Below are 21,166 nucleotides of genomic sequence, written 5' to 3'. Positions count from 1 at the left end.
GAAGGCACTTAACAAATACCAGTTCCTATTACTTTTACTGTTATCATTATTATTATTATTATTGTTATCAAGCAAGGAGGCTGTGACAGCTTGTCTGAGGCTGGCACGGCCCAGAGATGCCCACCTCGACACCCCTATCCTGAAGTCTGGGGGTAACAAGCCAGGTTCACGACAGCAGGGCCTGGAGCTGGGGTTAGAGACCGGCTGGGGATCGGGATCCAGGATTCTCCAGGATCCCTATTCCTCATGAAAGCAGTGTGGCTCAGTGGAAAGAGCACGGGCTTGGGAGTCAGAGGTAATGGGTTTGAATCCCCGCTCTGCCACTTGTCAGCTGTGTGACTGTGGGGAAGTCACTTAACTTCTCTGTGCCTCAGTTACCTCATTTGTAAAATGAGGATTAAGACTGTGAGCCTCACGTGGGACAACCTGATAACCCTGTATCTACCCCAGCGCTTAGAACAGTGCTCTGCACGTAGTAAGCGCTTAACAAATACCAACATTATTATTATTATTTGTGCCCATCAGCAACTCTGGGACTGGCTTGGTTCCACTTTCTCTCATAGAAGCTCTGCCACGCTGTGGGGAGCAGCAAGGGCACAGGAGGAGGGCACTCAGGGACCAGCACCCTCCCAGCAGTGAGCTCACCCTCAGACTCCACGACCACAGGGACAGGCCAAAGTTCAGGTCCTCATTTCAGATGGAAAACCAAGGCCCAGAGAGGTTAAGTGACTTGCCTGAGGACACACAGCGGCAAGCCCAGAGCCGGGCCGAATCTGGGTCTCTTAATTTCCGACACACTGCTCTTCCCCCGTGAACTCCTCCGCCTCCCTTATTTTTCTCCCGCCTCTGTATTGCAGATGTAGACACGGCCCCCACCTAGGACAGGAATGGACCCAGGGGTGGCTCAAGGAGAGTGCCAGGAGGCCATGAGGGCCAGAGGATTGTGGATAGTTATCTTGACACGGGCCACCAACTACTCCTGGGTAGGGGAAACCTTTGCCCTAGTGACTCCCCACCCCAGGGTCACCCAGAAGCTGCCGAAGTCCTCGGGACACAGCAGCCTGGCGCCGCTCTCTAGCCCGGACTCCACTTGTGGACGCCGTCAAGGGGAAATGGGAATCTTGTCTTAAAACAACCATGGCCAGAGAGGCCAGCCGGCTCCCCTACAGAGGGCCCTCGAGTGGGGGCTGGGGCGCGTCCGCCTCCTCGGTCTAGAAAACTGGACTCTGGAGTTCAAGCGCCTGCTGGTGACCTCCCACCCAGACCCATCCAGGAGTGTCCCTCCCGGTGCCTCATACCAACCACATTTGGAAGGTCTCAATCGTTGATACATCCCATGACCCAGCAAGGCCCAGAGAGTCATTGTCAGAGATCCTCGGGCAGCAAAATTTCCTTCTGGGTCCCAGACCCTCACAGTCCTCCCTGACCCAGGAGGAAACAAGTCATCTGACTGTGGGAACTCCCTCTGGGACCCCCCAAATCCGACAGATTCCCAGGCCCAAAAGAAGCCAAGCGGGGAGAAGTCCTGAATAAGCCTGATTTCTATTAAGCCACTGTGACTGATGTCCACTGGAATCACCTTGGCTTCTTTAAAGTGTCGGATCTGCCTGGACCGAGTTTGGGGGCTGGGGAAGGGGATCCTGCTTTCCACAAACTCCCCACTTCACCTGTTCCCCACCTACAATTTTGGCCTCTTCCCCTCCTCCCCACAACCTTCTCCTGCCCACCCCAAGTCGGTGTTTGCACCGGGGAAGGTGCTAGTGGGCAGAGACCGGAGACCCCCGAGTCCCGCCTGAGTTAAATTCTTGGCTCTACTCACCTCTTCCTCCCTAGAGCTCTGCATGGGGGTCAATACCTGTCAGTGCTACCGACCGCCCCGCCACCCCGAGGAAGGACACGTGCTGGGAGGTGCTGGGTGACCTTCCTACTTGGGTAATCCTGTCTGGGCTGTCCTCCACCCAGCTGGTTGGTCTCTGCTTTTCCAAGGGAGGCAGCAGTGTGGTTGGGTGAGTGGACAGCTTCTCCCACACTGGGTGACGTTAAGCAGCGTGGCATATGGATAGAGCACGGGCCTGGGAGTCAGAAGGTCAAGGGTTCTAATCCCGGCTCTGCCACTTGTCTACTGTGTCCTTGGGCCAGTCACTTCACTTCTCTGTGCCTCAGTTATCTCATCTGTAAAATGGGGATTAAGACTGTGAGCCTCATGTGGGACAACCTGATTACCCTGTAGCTACCCCAGGGCTTAGAATAGTGCTCTGCACATAGTAAGCGCTTAACAAATACCAACATTATTAATATTATTATTATCATTATTAAAATGCTAGACTTCTCTGGGTTCAGGTGCCCAACTGTGACAGGCCAGGGCAGTGTCTTTTAACTTCTACTGTATTCTGCCCAGCCCTTAGTACTGTGCTCTGCACATAGTAGGAACCCAGGATAGCACGCCACACACAGCAGGTACCCAGAATGGTGCCCGGCCCAACGCAGGAGCCCAGTACATCAGCCCCACTGCACCAGGGCCTATTGCTCCCAGAGCTGGGTTCTCGGGGGCCTCCGGGGCTGACTCCCTCTATCCAAGGTGAGGGGAGAGGGGCTTTTCCCGGGACCCCACGGCTGAGGAGAACGCCAACTCAGGGCACAGCCTCCGACCCTTGGCTTTTCAGGAGCCTCGAGGTGTGTGGCAGCCTCCCCAGGAATGTCGAGGCCTTAACGTACATATCCCCAACATGTGTTTTTGTTTTGTTCTCTTCTGCTTTGCCGTCTGTCTCCCCCATTTAGACTGTGAGCCCGTCATCTGGCAGTGATGGTCTCTATCTGTTGACCAATTGTACATTCCAAGCGCTTAGTAAGTAATAATAATAATAATGTTGGTATTTGTTAAGTGCTTACTATGTGCCGAGCACTGTTCTAGGCACTGGGGTAGATACAGGGTCATCAGGTTGTCCCACGTGAGGCTCACAGTCTTAATCGCCATTTTGCAGATGAGGTCACTGAGGCACCGAGAAGGTAAGTGACTTGCCCAAAGTCACACAGCTGACAGGTGGCAGGGCCAGGATTAGAACCCATGACCTCTGATTCCTAAGCCCGAGCTCTTCTTACTGAGCCACACTGCTTAGCACAGGGCTCTGCACCTAGTAAGCGCTCAATAGTTAGACTGTGAACCCGTCATTGGGCAGGGATGGTCTCTATCTCTTGCCCAGTTGTTCATTCCAAGCGCTTAGTACAGGGCTCTGCACCTAGTAAGCGCTCAATAATTAGACTGTGAGCCCGGCATTGGGCGGGGATGGTCTCTATCTGTTGCCCCGTTGTCCATTCCAAGCTCTTAGGACAGTGGTCAGCACATAGTAAGCGCTCAGTAAATACTATTGAATGAATGGATACATGTTGAGGCCCTGTATTCATCCTTCCTTTTCTCAGAAGGGGAAACTGAGGAAAGAGGCGGGGTCGGGCCCCTGAGGCTGCAGGAGGCGGGAACGGCCTCCCCTCTACACGGGAGCGCGCGCGCCCACCCACACGGGAGCGCGCGCACGCTCACGCGCCGCGCTACCCCGCGGCCATAGGGTGTGTGGGCGGCGCCACCTAGTGGACAAACGCGGAACTCCTCGACTTCCTGCGGCTCCGCTCTCCGTCTCCCACCAAATCTCCATTCCTTTATTCATTCAGTCGTATTTATTAGGCGCTTACTGTGAGCAGAGCACTGTACTAAGCGCTTGGGAAAGTACACTGCAACAAAGAAGCAGACACATATCCTGCCCACAGCAAGCTTACAGTCTGTTTTGCTTTGCCGTCTGTCTCCCCCGTTTAGACTGTGAGCCCGTCATTGGGCAGGGATGGTCTCTGTCGCCCAATTGTCCATTCCAAGCGCTTAGTACAGTGTTTTGCACATAGTAAGCGCTCAATAAATACTATTGAATGAATGAGTGAATGAGACAGACAGACCCTGCAGCCTCTTTGGAGTGAGAAGTCTCTGCCCGATCCAGGAAGGACGGTGGTGGCTGTAAAATGAGGCCTGCCCGGGCTCTGACTGAACTGTGGGGTGATGGTGGGGGGCTGGGGGTCCCTGCCTCACTCTCACCTGGGAGTAGGATTTTCTTGGTGATGCAAGGGCCCCAGAAATTAGGAAAGGGGGCCTAAGAGAACAGGGTAAGCTTGTTGCGGGCAGAGAATGTGATTGTTTATTATTGTGTTGTACTGTCCCAAGTGCTTAGTACAGGGCTCTGCACTAGGTAAGTGATTGAATGAATGGACGAATGAATAAATGTGGACCAGGCCTGGAGAGAAATGGGTAGACCGGTGCAGGAGCTTCAGGGGCTGCAGATGGAGCCCCTGGTCCTTGGGCTAAGTGCCAGGCCTGTTTCACAGAACCTCCAACCACACAGGGGCAGAAGGAGCCCCCTGAAGAGGCAGACAAACCCAGGGCAAGGTCTGAGAGGTGGGAAGGGCCTGCGAGCTGAACCCAGTGAGGCCCAATGCCTCCTGCTGTCCCCTCACAGCCCCCACCCAGCCCATTCTGGGGTTCAGGAAGTCACAGAGCTGACCAGGATGATTTATTAAGCAAAGGAAGAGGCGTGAGGCAGCCCTGCCCAGAGCTAGTCCACACTGCAAAGACCAGGCACTTTATTCCCTGATGAGCCAGTGGAAAGGGCTGGAAGCTGGACGAGGAGGAGCAGTTCAGCAGGTCGGGGGTCACAGAGATGGGGAGAGGGCGGCTGTGCAGTGTCCCCAGTGAGATGTCCTGAGAGGGCAGGAGTTTTCAGGTCTGTTAGACCTATTTCAAGTTGTAGCCTGCAGTGAAGGTGGGAGTGTGGTCAACCAAGAGCGGGCCATAGAAACACCCCTACACCACCCCAAGTTGAACCTCCCCCTGCCCCCATTCCAGAGTAGAAGGGCCCCGGGCCCAGACACGTAGGGGTCACTGGGCGGGGGTGGAGCAGGAAGCTTGTCCCCTCTGGACTTTTTAACTCAGGTTGTGGGCAGGGAATGGATCTGTTTATAGTTACATTGTTGTTTCCCAAGCACTTAGTACAGTGCTCTGCATAGAGTATATGCTCAATAAACGATTGAATGAATGAATGAATGACCAGAAGCCTCTGTTGGCCCAAACCCAGGACCTGCAAACACCACGGCTACCAGCTCTGTGCCTCCCTCTCCCCGTCGGAGTCCTCCCTTTCTGCCCCATAGACTGAGCCTGCGGGGGGCTCCGAGGAAGAACCTGATGTTGCTGCAATAAGGGAGAGGGGGCTGGAATGTCCCAGGGTCTGAAGGGGGGCTGTGGTCTCTTAGCTTAAGAGCTCTCTTTCCCCGGCATGGTGGAAGGAGTGGGCAGTGTTAGCTGCCCAATAGTCCAGCTCAGCAGGGAAGACCCCCCCCCAGTTCAGGGCAGCATGACTGCCCATCCAAAGGACCCTTGTGGTTCTGGGCACTCCTAGAACCTGTCGGGGCTCTCTGGAGGCCCGGCTACACCAGGGAAATTTTGCCGGTGCAGATCCAAAAGGCCTCAGACTTCTAATCGCAGGGATGGAGGATGCACGGAAGTTTGGGCCGCTCCCCAGGCGCAAGCTCCGACTCCTGCAACAATCCCTGTATCACCTCAAAGCCGGGCCGGCCCCATCCCCTCAAGCCTGAGGAATGGGCCCAGGGCTTCTCACCGGATGATCCCTTGCACAAGCGGATGTCCACACAAATCTCCTTGGCCTCCTTGCCCTCCTGAATGCCCTGGGTGATCATGTCGAGGAACTTCTTAATGAACTTCTTGCAGACGCGGCGCAGGAAGCGGCCCAATCGGGTACAGACCTTGCTTCCCGCTTCCTTAATGTTCTCCTGCAGCAACGGGTGGTTGGGGTGGGAGAAGAGGTGTTGGAGGGGGGCGGGGAGGTGAGGGTTAGTGAGGACCCGGCCTCCCTCTCCGCAGGGCCTGCTGTGTGTCTGGAGTTGTGGGGGGATGGAGGGGGACTTGGGGAGGGCTCCTCAGGGAGAAGCCAGGACTCTGGAAGAGGGAGAAGGGAAATGAGGGGACCCAGGTAGCTGGAGAACACCCCGGGCTTGGGGTGACAGTGGGGGATGGGGTGGAGTCTCACGGGGGTGGGGTCTTCTCCGACGGAGGCCACTATCTTCTGCACCACCATCTTGCAGGTCACACACTTGATAAACGGTTCTTTGCTCTGGAGGCCCTGTGGGGGAAGCGGGGGGGCGGGGGTGTCGGTCCCTCTAAACAACACGTCCGCGGGACCTGTCTGTGCCTCCCCCGGGGTGGGCCGGAGGACGGACGGAGCCAGGGGCAATCTAGCCTGGAACACCTTCTCCCTCCACCCGCACCCACCCCCCGAGGGGCCTTCATCAGGTAATAATAATAACAAAAATAACGGTAATAATTGCGGTGTTCGTTAAGCGCTTACTGTATGCCAGGCACTCTATTAAGCGCTGGGGTGGATACAGACAAATCGGACTGGACACAGCCCCTGTCCTTTGTGGGGCTCCCAGTCTCAATGCCCATTTTGCAGATGAGGAAACTGAGAGCCAGAGTAGTGAAGCGGTCACACAGCGGACGAGTGGCAGGGCCGGAATTAGAATCCATGACTTTCTGACTCCCAGGCCCCTGGGGCGGGGGTCCCGCTCTGTGCCTGTCGCCGGCCCCGAGCAGGGGACAGAGGGCAGGGGGCCGGGGGACCGGGGGGCGGGGAGAGGAAGCGTCGGGGCTTACCGGGGCGAGGTGGCAGGGGGCGGTGCCCTCTCCCAGGTGGTCCCCGGCCTCTCTGCATCGGCTGGCCGGGTCCCCTTGGCCCCCGTCCAGGGTCAGCGCCTCGCCGGCCCGGGCTTGGGGTGGGGGGGTGTTGGACGGGACTGACCTCGGGGGCCCGGACCGGAGGGGCGGCCCCGGCCAGACCTGGAGCCCCCCGGGCAACCCTGGGGAAGGACCCTGTTCCCCCACCCCCGACCCTGCTCCTCCCAACCGTTGGCTCCCCCTCCCCACTTCGTCCTCCTCCTCCCCCCACCACGAATCTCCTTTCCTCCCTGGGCTTTTCTCTGCTGGGTTGGGAAGAGGGAATAAGAATAATAATGTTAGTATTTGTTAAGCGCTTACTATGCGCCGAACACTGTTCTAAGCGCTGGGGTAGATACAAGGTAATCAGGTTATCCCACGAGGGGCTCACGGGCTTCCTCCCCATTTTCCAGATGAAGGAACTGAGGCCCCGAGAAGTGAAGTGACTTGCCCAAAGTCACACAGCTGACAAGCGGCGGAGCCGGGATTAGAACCCATGACCTCTGACTCCCAAGCGCGGGCTCTTGCCATTGAGCCACGATGCTTGAGGGAGAGGGGGGACAAATCTCCCCCCGCCCCCGGACAAGGGGCTCAGGCCGGAGGGCTGGGGGTGGGAGGGGGCGGCTCTGCCCCAGCCCGGATGGGGGGGACCAGGGGGATCCACCCCCATCCCTGCCACCCTCCCCGCCTTCCCGCGGCCCCCTCCCCACCCCGCCTTTGTCCCGAGGCCGGGGCCGGACTCTACCTGGGCTGACCGAAAGGACCAAGGCGAGGAGCAGGTGGAGCGGGACCGGCATTGCTGCGAGTTGCAGGGGGTCGTGGTGGGAGGGAGGGGGCGGATGGGGTGGTCCAGGTCCCTGCAACCTCTTGAGAGCAGTGGGTGCGAGGAGCGGGAGGGGACCCAGCTGGGCTCCTCTCCCCTCCCACCCACCGCGGAAACGCCCCCCACCCTCCCCAGCCACATCCTCAGCCCCGTGCAGCGGGGCTCTGCCTTGCAACGCATCCCTCAGTCCTTTCCTCGTCTTCCCCGCGGTAGCCCGGGAGGTCCTCCAGGATGGGGATCATGATTTTCACTCCTTGGGGGTCCCCAGAAAAGTGCTCTGCACACAGTAGCCACTCAGTAGTACAGCTCCCTCCACACAGTAGACATCAATATGCATACAGCTGGCATCCAGAACGATGCTCTGTACACCCTGGATGCTCAGTTTAGCGCTATTTTTTTTTAACGTTATTTGTTAAACGCTGGCTATCTGCCTGCCGCTGCACTGAGCACTGGGATAGCTACAAGATAATCAGGACAGACAAAGTCCATGTCCCATTTGGGCCTCACAGTCTTAACCCCCATTTTACAGATGAGGCAACTGAGGCACAGAGAAGTTGAGTGCCTTGACCAAGATCACACAGCAGATACGTCAGAGCTGGGCTTAGAACGCAGGTCCTCTGACGCCCAGCCTGTGCTCTTTCCACTAGGACATGATGCTTTGCACACAGTGACTCCCGGTACAGCTTTCTGCACACAGTAGTCATCAGGATGCATCCTGTACTGGCCAGCCAGTGACCAGTCAGTCATACTTGCCAGACCTCAGTTTCCCCCGCCTGTAAAAATGGATCTGAGAAGACCTGCCTCCTGGGGATGGTATGAGAGATCCAGGAAGAGCACGCGCCTTGACCTGTGTCCGCCCTGCCAGCCTGTCCGTTGTTGCCCTAGCCCTGCCTGCTCCCCCAGGGCAGGGCCACCCTGGCAGCTCGGACAAAGGGAATGGACCCAAAGAGGCGGTGGGCAGGGCTTCGGGGCAGCAGGGATGATGATGCCCTGCCCTGGCGGGTGCACCTGTGGACACTGCTTCAGCCCTGCCAAAGCATTAGGTTTCCTCCCTCCACATCCATCACTGAAGCCCAGTGCGTTCATGACATTTTATTCTCTGGAAAAGCCAGGGGGAGGGGCTGCAAGTTGGAGTGGGGGTGTTGGCAGATCGGGGGGGGGAGGGGGTGCATGGACAGAACCGCTGAAGCTTCTGAGCAGGATCAGTATCTCCGAAGGGACCTTTTGGCAGGCTGGGACCACTCTTCCTCCAGAGTCCTCTTCTCAAGGGCAGATTCAGACTCCAGGATCTTCTCCCCGGCATCCTGGTCTGGAGGGGGAGGATGGAGGAGGAAGTCAGGCAGGAGATAGCCAGGCAGAGGACCCCCATCCCTTCCCACGGTGCTAGCCAGGCCTGCCTCCAGGCCGGGCGTGATGGGGCACTGGAAGAACTCTCATTCCGATTCTCTAGGGTCTCCCAGTAGGTTGGAGGCCAGAGACCAAGGCTGCCGGAATAGTGGCAGGATCGGTGGGAGCTGGGGTGACCCCGGGGGCTGAAGAGGAGACATGCTCAGCATCGGAGGCCCCCTCTCCCTGTCCCCTCCCTTCCCACGGCCCAGAGAGACCCTTCGCCAACTCACGCTGTATTTGGGCTAGAGTGAGCAGCCTGGGCTCCCTATGTCCACTCCCGTCCTCTGAACCATGTCCCTCAGGGCCTGTTGGGATGGACATGGAACTCAGATTCGGCAGCATACCACCAAGTCCCGCCCCCTCTGGAACTGGTTCAGGTGACTTCCTCCCCCCAGGCGGGACTTCCGACCCTCACAGTGGCCTCAGTTCCTGTCCAGAAGACACGCTGACCATTCCCTCACTTTACTGGACTGGAGCCCAGTCTCACCTCCCTCCCCCTGCCTCTGGCTGCTCTGATTCTATGGTGCTTTTTGGGGGTGGGTTAGTCCCGTCCTGTTGAGGACTAGAAAGACGCCCCCAGTAGGAGACAGCTGTCGGAGGTTGGGGGGAGCCGGTGGGAGCGGGAGGGCGGTTTCCCCCCAGGATCCCGGGGGGCCCCAGGGTTGGGAACTCTGATCAATCATTGGTATTTACTGAGCACTTACTATGTGCAGAATACTGTATTAAGCACTTGGGAGACTACAATACCCCTTGGGAGAGTACTGATCCCCCTTGGCCTTGCCGGTCTCTGTAACCGCTATCTCCTAGGGGCCCAGGCCGGAACTCACCTTTCTTAGGCTTGCAGATCTTGATGTCCTCGCAGACCTGCCGGGGATTCTTGCCGCTTAAGAAGTCTCTGGCGATGGGGAGGAAGAACTTCTTTATGAGTTTCTCGCAGGCCCACCGGAGATAGAAGCTCACAGAGCTGCACACCTGCTTCTCTGCCTTCTTAATCTCATTCTGTGGGCACACAAAGCCCGCGTCGGACAGTCAGTGGCCCAGCCCCGGGGGCGACACCTCTCCCCTGATGGACGGGGATGGGGGGCAGGTGAGAGCCATACGGCTCTCCACCTGGAGTCCCCGGTCCCCCAGGCTCCCAATGCCACCGGCGGCCCTCCATGAGGACTTCAGGTGACCTGCCAGCTGGGGTGAGTGGAGCTGTGGCCACCGCTCTGCTGAGCTCTGCTATCTCCCCAAGGCCAGTCAGAGGCCCATGGGAGCGGGATGGGACTCACCATATCGTCAGAATTGTCCCCAACCAGCTCTTTAAGCTTCGTCATGATGACTTGACAGGTGCTGCAGATGAAACGGGGTGACACCTTCCGGTCAAGCAGGTCCCCCTGTCAGACAGACAACCATCGTGTTTGCTCCACCTGCCAGATCCGTCGCTCTCTCCTCCCGCCCGTCTAGTGGACGAGGGCCCAGGGTGGCTCTCCAGGCTGAATCTCGGGACCTGGGCCAGGGTAGGGCGCCTGGGATGGGGATGGAGGGGCGAGGGGGCCAGGGCAGGGAGAGGGGAAGTCCAAGGTGGGCCAGGGGCCCAGAGGCGGGTCAGGCCGACGGGTGAGGCTCACCGTTAAGCGGCTGTCTTGATGGTGCTGCTGGTGCCAGAGAGCTGGTTCCTGCTTGTGGTCCTTGGGGATCAGGCCTGTGCCGGCCCAGGCTGGCCACAATAAGAACAGAAAGTCAGAGACCAGGGCCAGCAGAGATTGGTTTAAATCATAGTAATAATCATTATTATTATTATTATTATGGCATCTGTTAAGCACTTACTAAGTGCTGGGGTGGATACAAGCAAATGGGGTAGGATATGGTCCCTGTCCCATATGGGGCTCCCAGTTTCAATCCCCATTTTGCAGATGGGGTAAATGAGGCACAGAGAAGTTAAGTGACTCGACCAAAGTCACACAGCAGACAAGTGGCAGAGCAGGGATTAGAACTCATAACCTTCTGACTCACAGTCCCATGCTCTGTCCAGTACATGGAGCTGCTTCTTTTGTTTTGTTCACAGTGGGGTTGACTCTGGCCACGGAAGGGTTTCTACCAGGCCATAGTCCTCAGTCCTCAGGGGGCCAAGACCGAGGGCAGGGGAGGGGGCCTGGGCTTTCAGCTCTCTGCAAACATCCACCTCCATTTCCAGGATAATAATAATGATAATTATGGTGTTTGCTAAGTGCTTACTCTGTGCCAAGCACTGTTCTAAGCACAGGGGTAGATACGAGTAATCAGGTTAGACACTGTCCCTTGTCCCACATGGGGTTTACAGTCTAAATCCCCATTTTAAAGATGAGGGAACTGAGGCACAGAGAAGTGAAGTGACTTGCCCAAGGTCACACATGCTGCTTGCCCTCAGGAAAGGAGGGGCCGGGGTCAGAGACTCCTGGGCCAAAGGTTAAGGTAGGAAGGGGAGAGGGGGATGAAGGGGAAGCAGCTCACACTGAATCCAGAGTTGTCAAACCTCCCTCTGCCTGCTGACCTCCCTCTTCTTTCCCTGCCACCTTCCATTCAGGTGAAGCTCTCCCCCAACCCCTCCCTCCCCCTCAACCCCACAGCCCCCTCATCCCCCGCCCCACCACCAGGCCCTACGTGAAACAAAACCTAGAAATGCATGCCCCTCTGTGCTGGTAGCCCTCAAGCCTCAGCCCCCTGGGACCTTGACACTGATTCACTCAGAGTCAGGCCGCCCACATCCACAACCCCCTGCACCCCCAGACCATCAGAACCACCAGCAAATGAGAACGCCCATTTCTCCCCTCGGGGCCCCCGTTCCACTGGCTCCGGGCAATCTCACTGGTTTCTGTCCCTTGGCCACTCTCCTGCCCCCAACCCTATGCTCCCCTGTAGCCCAAGCTCTGTCAGAGGAGAAGCCTAGGGGCCTTTTGCCCCGGCAGCCCCTGGCCACTGACTGACTGTCCATCTGCCCATCGCCCCCCCCGTCTGCCCCACCGTCCCCTTGCCCGACCTCCCGTTCATCCACTCACCCCACCACTCCTTCTGCTTCGGCCCTTGCTCCCCTCATCCTGGTCTGGCCTGCCCCAAAGGGGACTGAAGGATCAGGCTGTGTCCCTCTGGAGCCCTGACCCAGCCCATACCCCCAGCCTGATCTCAGAAGCGCTGCCCTCTCTCCTGTTCCCTGCCCCTCCTGCTGGCCCCCGACTCCAGATCCCCAGCAGGATCCCCAGTGGTGCCTCCCCAAGCCTAAGGACTAGAGCCCAGAGGGCAGGGCATAGGAGGAAAGGGGACAGGATTCATTCAGTTATATTTATTGAAGACTTATCCCATGCAGAGCACTCTACTAAGCACTTGGGAGAGTATAATACAACAGTAAACAATAAAACAATAACAGACACATTCCCACAAGGAGCTTACTTACAATCTAGGATTAGACCCCAGTTGTCCTGCCTCCCATACCCATGGGCTGGCTGGAGGCAAGGACTACCCCAAGCCCCTCCTGGTTATTCAGGCTGAGAATGGGTCACCTACCCCTCTTCTCCTTTTACCCACTCCCTTCTCCTTTTAACCCCTCCCCATTCCTCATTCCCCACCCTCACAAGAGCAGAGCCTCCATCTCCTCCCTTCCTAGGGGCACCAGAGCCGACCCGGGGCTCAGCCTTCATGAGAACTGAGGGAGGGACAGGGTGTAGGGACCAGTCATGGCCATGGCCGGAGTCGAAGGCCAGAGTCAAAGGTCAGGGTCCTTACCTGGGCCGGCCAGGAGGGTCAGGGAGAGAAGCAAGAGAAAAGCTGCCATTGTAAGAGCTGCTGGGGTCCCGGCCCAGAAGGGGTTTTTATTAGCTCAGGGCCAGAAGCAGCCCCCCCGCCCAACCCCACCCCCTTACTGGGGTCAGCCCTTCCACTAGAGTTCTCCCCGCCCTGTCTCTCTCCTCCCATCCCCTCTTTCACATGTGATCTCTCCCTATCAGCTCCTTCGGTGGCTTACCCCAAGCACCTCCCATCATGAAGAAGGGGCTGACAGGATGAGAGGTGCGAGCAGACCCCGGCCCCAATTTCCTGTGAACCCTGGGAATGGGTGAACTGTGCTCAGTGGGGGCTAGGGAGCTTGGATTGGGGGTGGGGGCTGACCTGGCATTCCCAGACTTTCTCAGGGTCTCTTCAGGCAAGTGGAGACCTCGATTCCCTGTGGTAATGCAGACCAAAGGGTAGCCTCACTTGCCAGCCTGCCCCAGGGTCTCCCAGTCCCTTTCAAATCAATCAATCTTTTTTATCGAACACTTACTATATGCAAAGCACTGTACTATGCACTTGGGAGAGTACAGTATAACAGAATTAGCAGTCACATTCTGCCTATAGTGAGCTTAGAGTCTAGCAGGAAGTCTGCAGAGTCCTCACCTTTCCTGTAGCCAAGCTCTGCCCAGCCTCCCCTCCGCCGTGGCCTCCCCTCCGCCCGGTCCTCCCTCCTCCCCTGCATCCTTTCCACTTGGGCCTCCGCTCTGTCCAGCCTCCGCCCGAATCTCCCTTCCACCCTAATCTCCATTTGGCCTCCTCTCTGCCCCAGCCTTCACTTTGCTCTGGCCCCCGCCTGGGTTTTCTTGCCCCTTTGACCTCGCTTTGCCCCAGCCTCCCTCTGTCCCAGCAGCCATGGGATTGTCCACTGTCAACATAGCTGGGCCAGAGTCTCCGAGCATACCAGCCTTGTTTACCTGGCCCCGATGAGGGTGGAGTGGGGGGGAGGGGTGGTTTCATTCATTCATTTATCAATTCATTCATTCATTTGTACTTATTGAGCACTTACTGGGTGCAGAGCACTGTACCAAGTGCTTGGGAGAGTACAGCACAACAATAAAGAGACACATTTGCTCCCCACAGCCAACTTAAAGTCTAGAGGGGAGGCAGACATTAATATAAATAAATGATGGATATGCACATAAGTGCTGTGGGGCTGGAGGGGGGATGAATAAAAGGAACAAGTCAGGGCAGTGCAGAATGGAGTGGGAGTAAAGGAAAGGAGGGCTTAGTCAGGGAAGTCATTTCACTTCTCTTGACCTCAGTTTCCTCATCTGTAAAATGGGGATAAGATTCCCAAAGAATCTTATCTCTGAGAAGTAGCATGGAATGGATAGAGCACAGGCCTGGGAGTCAGAAGGACTTGGGTTCTAATGTCAGTATTGCTAATAATAATTATGGTATTTGTTAAGCGCTTACTATGTGCGGAGCACTGTTCTAAGCGCTGGGGTAGATACAGGGTAATCAGGTTGTCCCATGTGAGGCTCACAGTCTTCATCCCCATTTTACAGATGAGGTAACTGAGGCACAGAGAAGTCAAATGTCTTGCCCACAGTCACACAGCTGCCAAGTGGCAGAGCTGGGATTCGAACCCATGACCTCTGACTCCCAAGCCCGTGCTCTTTCCACTGAGCCAGGCTGCTTAGGTGAGTACACTACAATAGAATTAGTAGACAACCCTGCCTGCAAGACGTCTACAGTTTCCCCCACCTGTAAATATGGATCTGAGAAGATTTGCCTCCTGGGGATGGTGTGAGAGATCCAAGAAGAGCACGCGCCTTGACCTGTGTCCGCGCTGCCAGCCTGTCCGTTGTTGCCCTAGCCCTGCCTGCTCCCCCAGGGCAGGGCCACACTGGCAGCTCGGACAAAGGGAATGGACCCAAAGAGGCGGTGGGCAGGGCTTCGGGGAAGCAGGGATGATGATGCCCTGCCCTGGCGGGTGCACCTGTGGACACTGCTTCAGCCCTGCCAAAGCATGAGGTTTCCTCCCTCCACATCCATCACTGAAGCCCAGTGCGTTCATGACATTTTATTCTCTGGAAAAGCCAGGGGGAGGGGCTGCAAGTTGGAGTGGGGGTGTTGGCAGATCGGGGGGGAGGGGGGGCAGGGACAGAGCCGCTGAAACTTCTGAGCAGGATCAGTATCTCCGGAGGGACCATCTGTCAGGCTGGGGCCACTCTCCCTCCAGACTCTTCTTCTCAAGGGTAGATTCGGGCTCTCAGATCTTTTCCCTGGCAACCTACTGTGGAGGGGGAGGATGGAGGAGGAGTTAAGGCAAGGAGTAGCCAGGCAGAAGACCCCCACCCCTTTTCTCGGTGCTAGCCTGGTCTGCCCCCCAGCCCGGGGACGGTGGGGTGCTGGAAGAACTCAGGCCGATTCCCAAGGGTCTTCCAGTGGGATGGAGCCAGGGACTAAGGCTGCCGGAATCATGAGGGGATCGTTGGAAGCTGGGGTGACCCCGGGAGCTAAAGTGGAGAAGGTCTCGGCAAGCCTCTCTTTATTACCGTATTGTACTTTCCAAGGGGTTAGTACGGGGCTCTGTACACAATATGCACTCAATAAATGATTGAATGAATGAATGAATGAATGAATGAATGAATCAGATGCCCCCTCTCCCGGGCCCCTCTGTTCTCGTGGCCCAGAGAGACCCTTCTTCACCTCAAGCTGCATTGGACTAGAGCTAGGGGCCTGTAGCCACTGAACCGTATCCCTCAGGGCCTACTGGGAGGGGCGTGGGGCTCCGAATGGGCATGACACTACCAAGCCCCACACCCTCTGGAAGGGTCCAGGTGATTTCCTCACCCCGCCCTCCTCCCCCACGGGCAGGACCTCCGTTCCTCGCAGTGGTCTCAGTCCCCTCCAGAAGAACACTGACCAACCCCCTGCCCCTGGCTGCTCCGACTGACTGGTGCTTCCTGGGGGCGGGCCAGTCCCGTGATGCCCCCACGGGGGTCCGCTGTCGGAGGTTGGGGGGAGCTGGTGGGAGTGGGAGGGCAGGTTCCCTGGAAGATCCCTGAGGGGCCCTGGGACAGGGAACCCTGATCGGTGGTATTTATTGAGTGCTTGTTATGTGCAGAACACGGGGAGGCACATAACTGGGAAGCATTTGGGTGACTACAATACACCTTGGGAGAGAACAGATCCCCCTTGGCCTTGCCGGTCTTGGTTTCCTCTGTCCCCTGGGAGCCCAGGCCAGCCCTCACCTTCCTTATTCTTGCAGAACTTGATGCCCACGCAGACGTCCCGGGGAGACTTGCCCAGCCGAACAGCAATGGCGATGGGGAGCAAGTATTTCAACATGAGAGTCTGGCAGGACTTCCGGAGGATAAAACTCACAAACTTGCACAACTGGTTCTCCGCACGCTTAATCGCCTCCTGCAGGCAAACACAGCCGGGGGATGGATGGTCAGGGGCCCAAACTCGGGGGCGACACCACTCTCTTGATGGGCAAGGACAAGGAGTGAGAGGGATCCATGTGGCTCTTCACCTGGAATTCTGGGTCCCCCGGGCCCCCCGCACCACCGACAGCCCTCCACCTGTCAGGCTGGGGTGAATGGGCGCTGTGGGTGGGGCCGCTGAGTTCGACTACCTCCCCCAACTCGGTCAGAGGCCCCTGGGGCAAGGGATGGGACTCACCATGTCCTTGGTGTTGTTCCCAACCATGTCCTTAAGTTTCTGCATGATGATCTGACAGCTGCTACAGGTCACTTGGGCTGATCCCTCCTGGTCAAGCAGACAGACACCCACTGTGTTTGCTCCACCTCTCCCGCCTGTCACCCTGTCCTCCCGCCCGTCTAGTCGCCAGGGGCCCAGGGTGGCTCTCCAGGCTGAATTTGGGGACGCGGGGCCAGGGTAGGGGGCCTGGGATGGGAACAGAGTGGCGAGGGGGCCAGGGCAGGGAGCGGGGAAGTCCAAAGGGGGGCCAGGGGCTCGGAGTGGGAGCAGGCCGAAGGGTGAGGCTCACCAAGAAGGAGCTGTCTTGCTGGTGCTGCTGGCTCTGGAGGGTGGGTTCCTGCCGATGATCCTTGGAGATCAGGCCTGTGCTAGCCCAGGCTGGCCATGAGAAAAACAGAGACTTAGAGATCAAGGCCGAAGGCAGGAGTTGGTTTATTAATAATAAAAATAATAATTCTGGTATTTGTTAAGAGTTTACTGTGTGCCCGACACTGAACTAAGCCCTGGAGTGGATACAATCAAGTGGGGGTGGACACAGTCCCTGTCCCACAAAGGGCTCACGGTTTCAATCCCCATTTTATAGATGGGGTAACTGAGGCACAGAGAAGCTAAGTGACTTGCCCAAGGTCACACAGCAGACAAGTGGCAGAGCCGGGATTAGAACCCATGATCTTCTGACTTCCAGGCCCATGCTCTAGCCACTACGCCATGCTGTTTCATCTGTTTTGTTCACACCTGGGGTTGCCTCTGGCCACAGAAGAGATTCTACCAGACCACAGTCCTCAGTCCTCAGTGGGCCAAGACTAAGAGGGGGAGTCGGGCGGGGGGTCCTGAGGCCTCAGTCCTCTCTGCCCTCCACCTCCATCTTCTGGATAATAATAATAATAATAATAATGAAAATAATAATAAAAATAATGGTATTTGTTAAGTGCTTACTACGTTCCAAGCACTGTTCTAAAAGCTGGAGTAGATACAAGTAATCAGGTTGGACACAGTCCCTTGACCCACATGGAGTTTACAGTCTTAATCCCCATTTTAAAGATGAGGGAACTGAGGCACAGAGAAGTGAAGTGACTTGCCCAAGGTCACACATGCCCCTTGCCCTCAGGAGAGGAGGGGCCGGCGTCAGAACCTCCTGGGCCAAAGGCTAAAGTGGGAAGGGGAGAGGAGGGATGAAGGGGAAGCAGCTCCCACCGAATCCTGAGTTGTCAAACCTCCCTCTGCCTGCTGACCTCCCTCTTCTTCCCCACACCACCACCCATGCAGGTGCAGCTCTGCCCACCCCACCATAACACCAGGCCCTACAAGGAACAAAACCTAGAAACCCCCTGGGCTAGTAGCTTCGGCCGCCCTGGGGCCTTGACACCGATTCACTCCGAGTCAGGCCACCCACACCCCCAACCCCCTGCACCCCCAGACCACCAGAACCACCAGCAAATGAGAACGCCCATTTCCCCCCTCGGGGCCCCGCTTCCACTGGCCTTGGCCAATCCCACTGATTTCTGCCCCTTGACCACCCTTCTGCTCCCACCCCATGCTCCCCTGCAGCCCAAGCTCCGTCAGAGGAGAAGCCTGGCAGCCCCCAGGGTTTTGTCCAGGCACAACCCGCCCACTGACTGCCTGTCTGCCCCCCCGGCCTCCTGTCCACCCGCTCATCCGCCTGACCGACCGCTTGCCCATCCGCCCGTTCGTCCACTCGCCCGAAAACTCCTTCTGCCTCTGCCCTCGCTCCCCTCATGCAGGGAGCCTGGCCTGCCCCCACGGGGACTGAAGGATCAGGCTGTGTCCCCCCGGAGCCCTGACCCGGCCCAGCACCCCCGGCCTGACCCCGGAGGCCGCCCCCTCTCCGGCTGCCTGCCCCTCCTGCCGACCGCCCGCTCCAGATCCCCAACAGAGGGTGGGACATGGATTCCCCCGGCTCGGAGGGTCCCACTCACTGCTGTCCCTTGCCTTCAGGCAGATACAGCTTGCCTGGCCCCCGGTCCCCCAGTGATGCCCCCGCAAGCCTAACGGCAGCGGACAGGAGGAAAGAGGGAAGGGTTAATTCAGTTGTATTTATTGGGGACTTACCCCGTGCAGAGCACAACAATAAACAGACACATTCCCACAAGGACTTTACAGTCTAGGGTTAGGCCCCAGTTGTCCTGCCTCCCATACCCCAAGCCCCTCCTGGTTATTCAAGCTGAGAGAGTGGGTCCCCTACCCCCCTTCTTCTCCTTTTACCCCCTCCCCTTCTCCTTTTAACCCCTCCTCATTCCTCATTCCCCACCCTCACAGAGAGCAGAGCCTCCATCTCCTGCCTTCCTAGGGGCACCAGGGCCGGCCGGGGGCCCGACCTTCATGGGAACTGAGGGAGGGACAGGGTGAAGGCCAGGGTCAAGGTCAGAGTCCTTACCTGGGCTGGCCAGGAGGGTCAGGGAGAGAAGCAGGAGAAAAGCCGCCATTGTAGGAGCTGCTGGGGTCCCAGCCCAGAAGGGGTTTTTATTAGCTCAGGGCCAGAAGCAGCCCCCCCGCCCAACCCCACCCCCTTACTGGGGTCAGCCCTTCCAACAGAGTTCTCCCCGCCCTGCCTCTCCCCTCCCTTCCCCTCTTTCGCATGTGATCTCTCCCTATCAGCTCCTTCGGTGGCTTACCCCAAGCACCTCCCATCATGAAGAAGGGGCTGACAGGATGAGAGGTGCGAGCAGACCCCGGCCCCAATTTCCTGTGAACCCTGGGAATGGGTGAACTGTGCTCAGTGGGGACAAGGGAGCTTGGAATGGGGGTGGGGGCTGACCTGGCATTCCCAGACCTTCTCAGGGTCTCTTCAGGCAGACACCTCGATTCCCTGTGGTAATGCAGACCAAAGGGTGGCCTCACCTGCCAGCCTGCCCCAGGTCATTTCAATCAATCATTCTTTTTTATCAAACACTTACTAGATGCAGAGCACTGTACTATGCACTTGGGAGAATACAGTATAACAGAATTAACAGTCACATTCTGCCCATAGTGAGCTTAGAGTCTAGCAGGAAGTCTGCAGAGTCCTCACCTTTCCTGTAGCCAAGCTCTGCCCAGCCTCCCCTCCGCCGTGGCCTCCCCTCCACCCTGTCCTCCCTTCACCCCTGCATCCTTTCCACTTGGGCCTCCGCTCTGTCCGGCCTCCGTCCGAGTCTCCCTTCCACCCTAATCTCCATTTGGCCTCCTCTCTGCCCCAGCCTTCACTTTGCTCTGGTCGCCGCCTGGGTTTTCTTGCCCCCTTGACCTCGCTTTGCTCCAGCCTCTCTCTGTCCCAGCAGCTATGGGATTGCCCACTGTCAGCATAGCTGGGCCATTCATTCATTCATTCATTCATTCATTCAGTAGTATTTAGTGAGCGCTTACTATATGCAGAGCACTGTACTAAGCACTTGGAATGTACAATTCGGCAACAGATAGAGACAGTCCCTGCCCATTGATGGACTTACAGTCTAATCGGGGGAGACAGACAGACAAAAACAATAGCAATAAATAGAATCAAGGGAATGTACACCTCATTAACAAAATAAATAGGGTAATAAAAATATATACAAATGCGCAAATGAGCACAGTGCTGAGGGGAGGGGGAGGTAGAGGGGGAGGAACAGAGGGAATGGGGGGAAAGGCGGCTTAGCTGAGGGAAAGTGAAGGGGGAGCAGAGAGGCAGTAGAGGGAGCAGAGGGAAAACGGGAAGCTCAGTTTGGGAAGGCTTCTTGGAGTAGGTGAGTTCTCAGTAGGGCTTTGAAGAGGGGAAGAGAGTTAGTTCGGCGGAGGTGACAAGGGAGGGCACTCCAAGATAGCAGGAGGACATGGGCTGGGGTCGATGGCGGGATAGGCGAGTACGGGGGACGGTGAGGAGATGAGCGGCAGAGGAGTGGAGCGTGCGGGGTGGGCAGTAGAAAGAGAGAAGGCAGGAGAGGTAGGAGGGGGCGAGGTGATAGAGACCCCTGAAGCCTAGAGTGAGAAGTTTCTCTTTCATGCGGAGGTTGATAGACAACCAATGGAGGTCTTTAAGGAGGGGAGAGACATGCCCAGAACGTTTCTGCAGGAAGATGATCAGGGCAGTGGAACGAAGAATAGACTGGAGCAGGAGGAGACAGGAAGAAGGGAGATCAGAGAGAAGGCTGACACAGTAATCCAGCCGGGTTATTATGAGAGCCCATACCAGTAAGCGCCGTTTGGATGGAGAGGAAAGGGCGGATCTTGGCGATATTATAAAGGTGAGACCGGCAGGCCTTGGTGACGGATTGGATGTGGGGGGTGAATGAGAGAGCCGAGTCAAGGATGACACCAAGGTTGCAGGCTTGAGAGGCGGGAAAGATGGTCATACCATCCACGGTGATAGGAAAGTCAGGAAGAGGACAGGGCTTGGGAGGGAAGATAAGAAGCTCAGTTTTGGCCATGTTGAGTTTTAGGTGGCAGGCAGACATCCAGGTGGAGACGTCCTGGAGGCAGGAGAAGATACGAGCCTGAAGGGAGGGGGAGAGAACAGGGCAGAGATGTAGATCTGAGTGTCATCTGCATAGAGATGATAGTCGAAGCCGTGGGAGCGAATGAGTTCACCAAGTGAGTGAGTGTAAATGGAGAACAGGAGAGGGCCAAGAACTGACCCTTGAGGAACCCCTACAGTTAGAGGATGAGAGGGGGAGGAGGAGCCCACGAAGGAGATCGAGAATGAACGGCCAGAAAGAAAAGAGGAGAACCAGGAGAGGACAGAGTCTGGGAAGCCAAGGTGAGATAAG

General features: G+C 57.1%; 3 protein-coding genes across 4 annotated transcripts; all 3 read right to left on the bottom strand.

Annotated features, from left to right (window-relative positions):
- Positions 1-4,528: 4,528 nt before the first annotated feature.
- On the bottom strand, positions 4,529-7,630 carry LOC103165287 (antimicrobial peptide NK-lysin). The gene is made up of 5 exons (XM_029075630.2): positions 7,506-7,630; positions 6,701-6,813; positions 6,078-6,170; positions 5,649-5,820; positions 4,529-4,785 (listed from the first exon to the last, which is right to left on the bottom strand). Exons 1-5 carry the CDS (start codon positions 7,555-7,557, stop codon positions 4,769-4,771), a joined length of 447 nt encoding a protein of 148 aa, XP_028931463.1. The 5' UTR covers positions 7,558-7,630; the 3' UTR covers positions 4,529-4,768.
- A 1,030-nt stretch (positions 7,631-8,660) lies between these two features.
- Positions 8,661-12,779, bottom strand: LOC103165285 (antimicrobial peptide NK-lysin-like). 2 transcript variants are annotated; one of them, XM_029075803.1, is made up of 6 exons: positions 12,714-12,779; positions 10,586-10,674; positions 10,247-10,351; positions 9,800-9,971; positions 9,203-9,277; positions 8,661-8,892 (listed from the first exon to the last, which is right to left on the bottom strand). In XM_029075803.1, the coding sequence occupies exons 1-6, from the start codon at positions 12,760-12,762 to the stop codon at positions 8,786-8,788; spliced, it is 597 nt and encodes a 198-aa protein (XP_028931636.1). In that variant the 5' UTR covers positions 12,763-12,779; the 3' UTR covers positions 8,661-8,785. The 2 variants fall into 2 exon arrangements, with proteins under 2 accessions (XP_028931636.1, XP_028931637.1); XM_029075804.1 differs by lacking the exon at positions 9,203-9,277.
- Positions 12,780-14,769: 1,990 nt separating this feature from the next.
- LOC103168882 (antimicrobial peptide NK-lysin-like) lies at positions 14,770-18,874 on the bottom strand. The gene is made up of 5 exons (XM_029075219.1): positions 18,826-18,874; positions 16,720-16,808; positions 16,392-16,478; positions 15,959-16,130; positions 14,770-14,997 (listed from the first exon to the last, which is right to left on the bottom strand). The coding sequence occupies exons 1-5, from the start codon at positions 18,872-18,874 to the stop codon at positions 14,954-14,956; spliced, it is 441 nt and encodes a 146-aa protein (XP_028931052.1). The 3' UTR covers positions 14,770-14,953.
- Positions 18,875-21,166: the final 2,292 nt, after the last annotated feature.

The sequence above is a fragment of the Ornithorhynchus anatinus genome, chromosome 11 (genome assembly GCF_004115215.2).
Source record: "Ornithorhynchus anatinus isolate Pmale09 chromosome 11, mOrnAna1.pri.v4, whole genome shotgun sequence".
Taxonomy (NCBI): domain Eukaryota; kingdom Metazoa; phylum Chordata; class Mammalia; order Monotremata; family Ornithorhynchidae; genus Ornithorhynchus; species Ornithorhynchus anatinus.
This window is presented reverse-complemented; position numbering and strand designations above follow the sequence as displayed.

Bases quoted from the DNA above. Each gene is read 5' to 3' on its own strand.
- LOC103165287 (XM_029075630.2), bottom strand. From the start codon at position 7,557: ATGCCGGTCCCGCTCCACCTGCTCCTCGCCTTGGTCCTTTCGGTCAGC. The intron at 6,814-7,505 runs GTAGAGTCCGGC...CCCCACCCCAAG, and splicing joins GGTCCTTTCGGTCAGCCCAG to CCCGGGCCGGCGAGGCGCTG. The intron at 5,821-6,077 runs GTGAGACTCCAC...CCGTTGCTGCAG, and splicing joins TCGGAGAAGACCCCACCCCC to GAGAACATTAAGGAAGCGGG.
- LOC103165285 (XM_029075803.1), bottom strand. From the start codon at position 12,762: ATGGCAGCTTTTCTCTTGCTTCTCTCCCTGACCCTCCTGGCCGGCCCA. The intron at 10,675-12,713 runs GTAAGGACCCTG...TATTGTGGCCAG, and splicing joins GACCCTCCTGGCCGGCCCAG to CCTGGGCCGGCACAGGCCTG. The intron at 9,278-9,799 runs GTGAGTTCCGGC...CCATCCCAACAG, and splicing joins GATCTGCAAGCCTAAGAAAG to GCCCTGAGGGACATGGTTCA.
- LOC103168882 (XM_029075219.1), bottom strand. From the start codon at position 18,874: ATGGCGGCTTTTCTCCTGCTTCTCTCCCTGACCCTCCTGGCCAGCCCA. The intron at 16,479-16,719 runs GTGAGCCTCACC...CTGCTTGACCAG, and splicing joins AGCAAGACAGCTCCTTCTTG to GAGGGATCAGCCCAAGTGAC. The intron at 16,131-16,391 runs GTGAGTCCCATC...GTTTGCCTGCAG, and splicing joins GGAACAACACCAAGGACATG to GAGGCGATTAAGCGTGCGGA.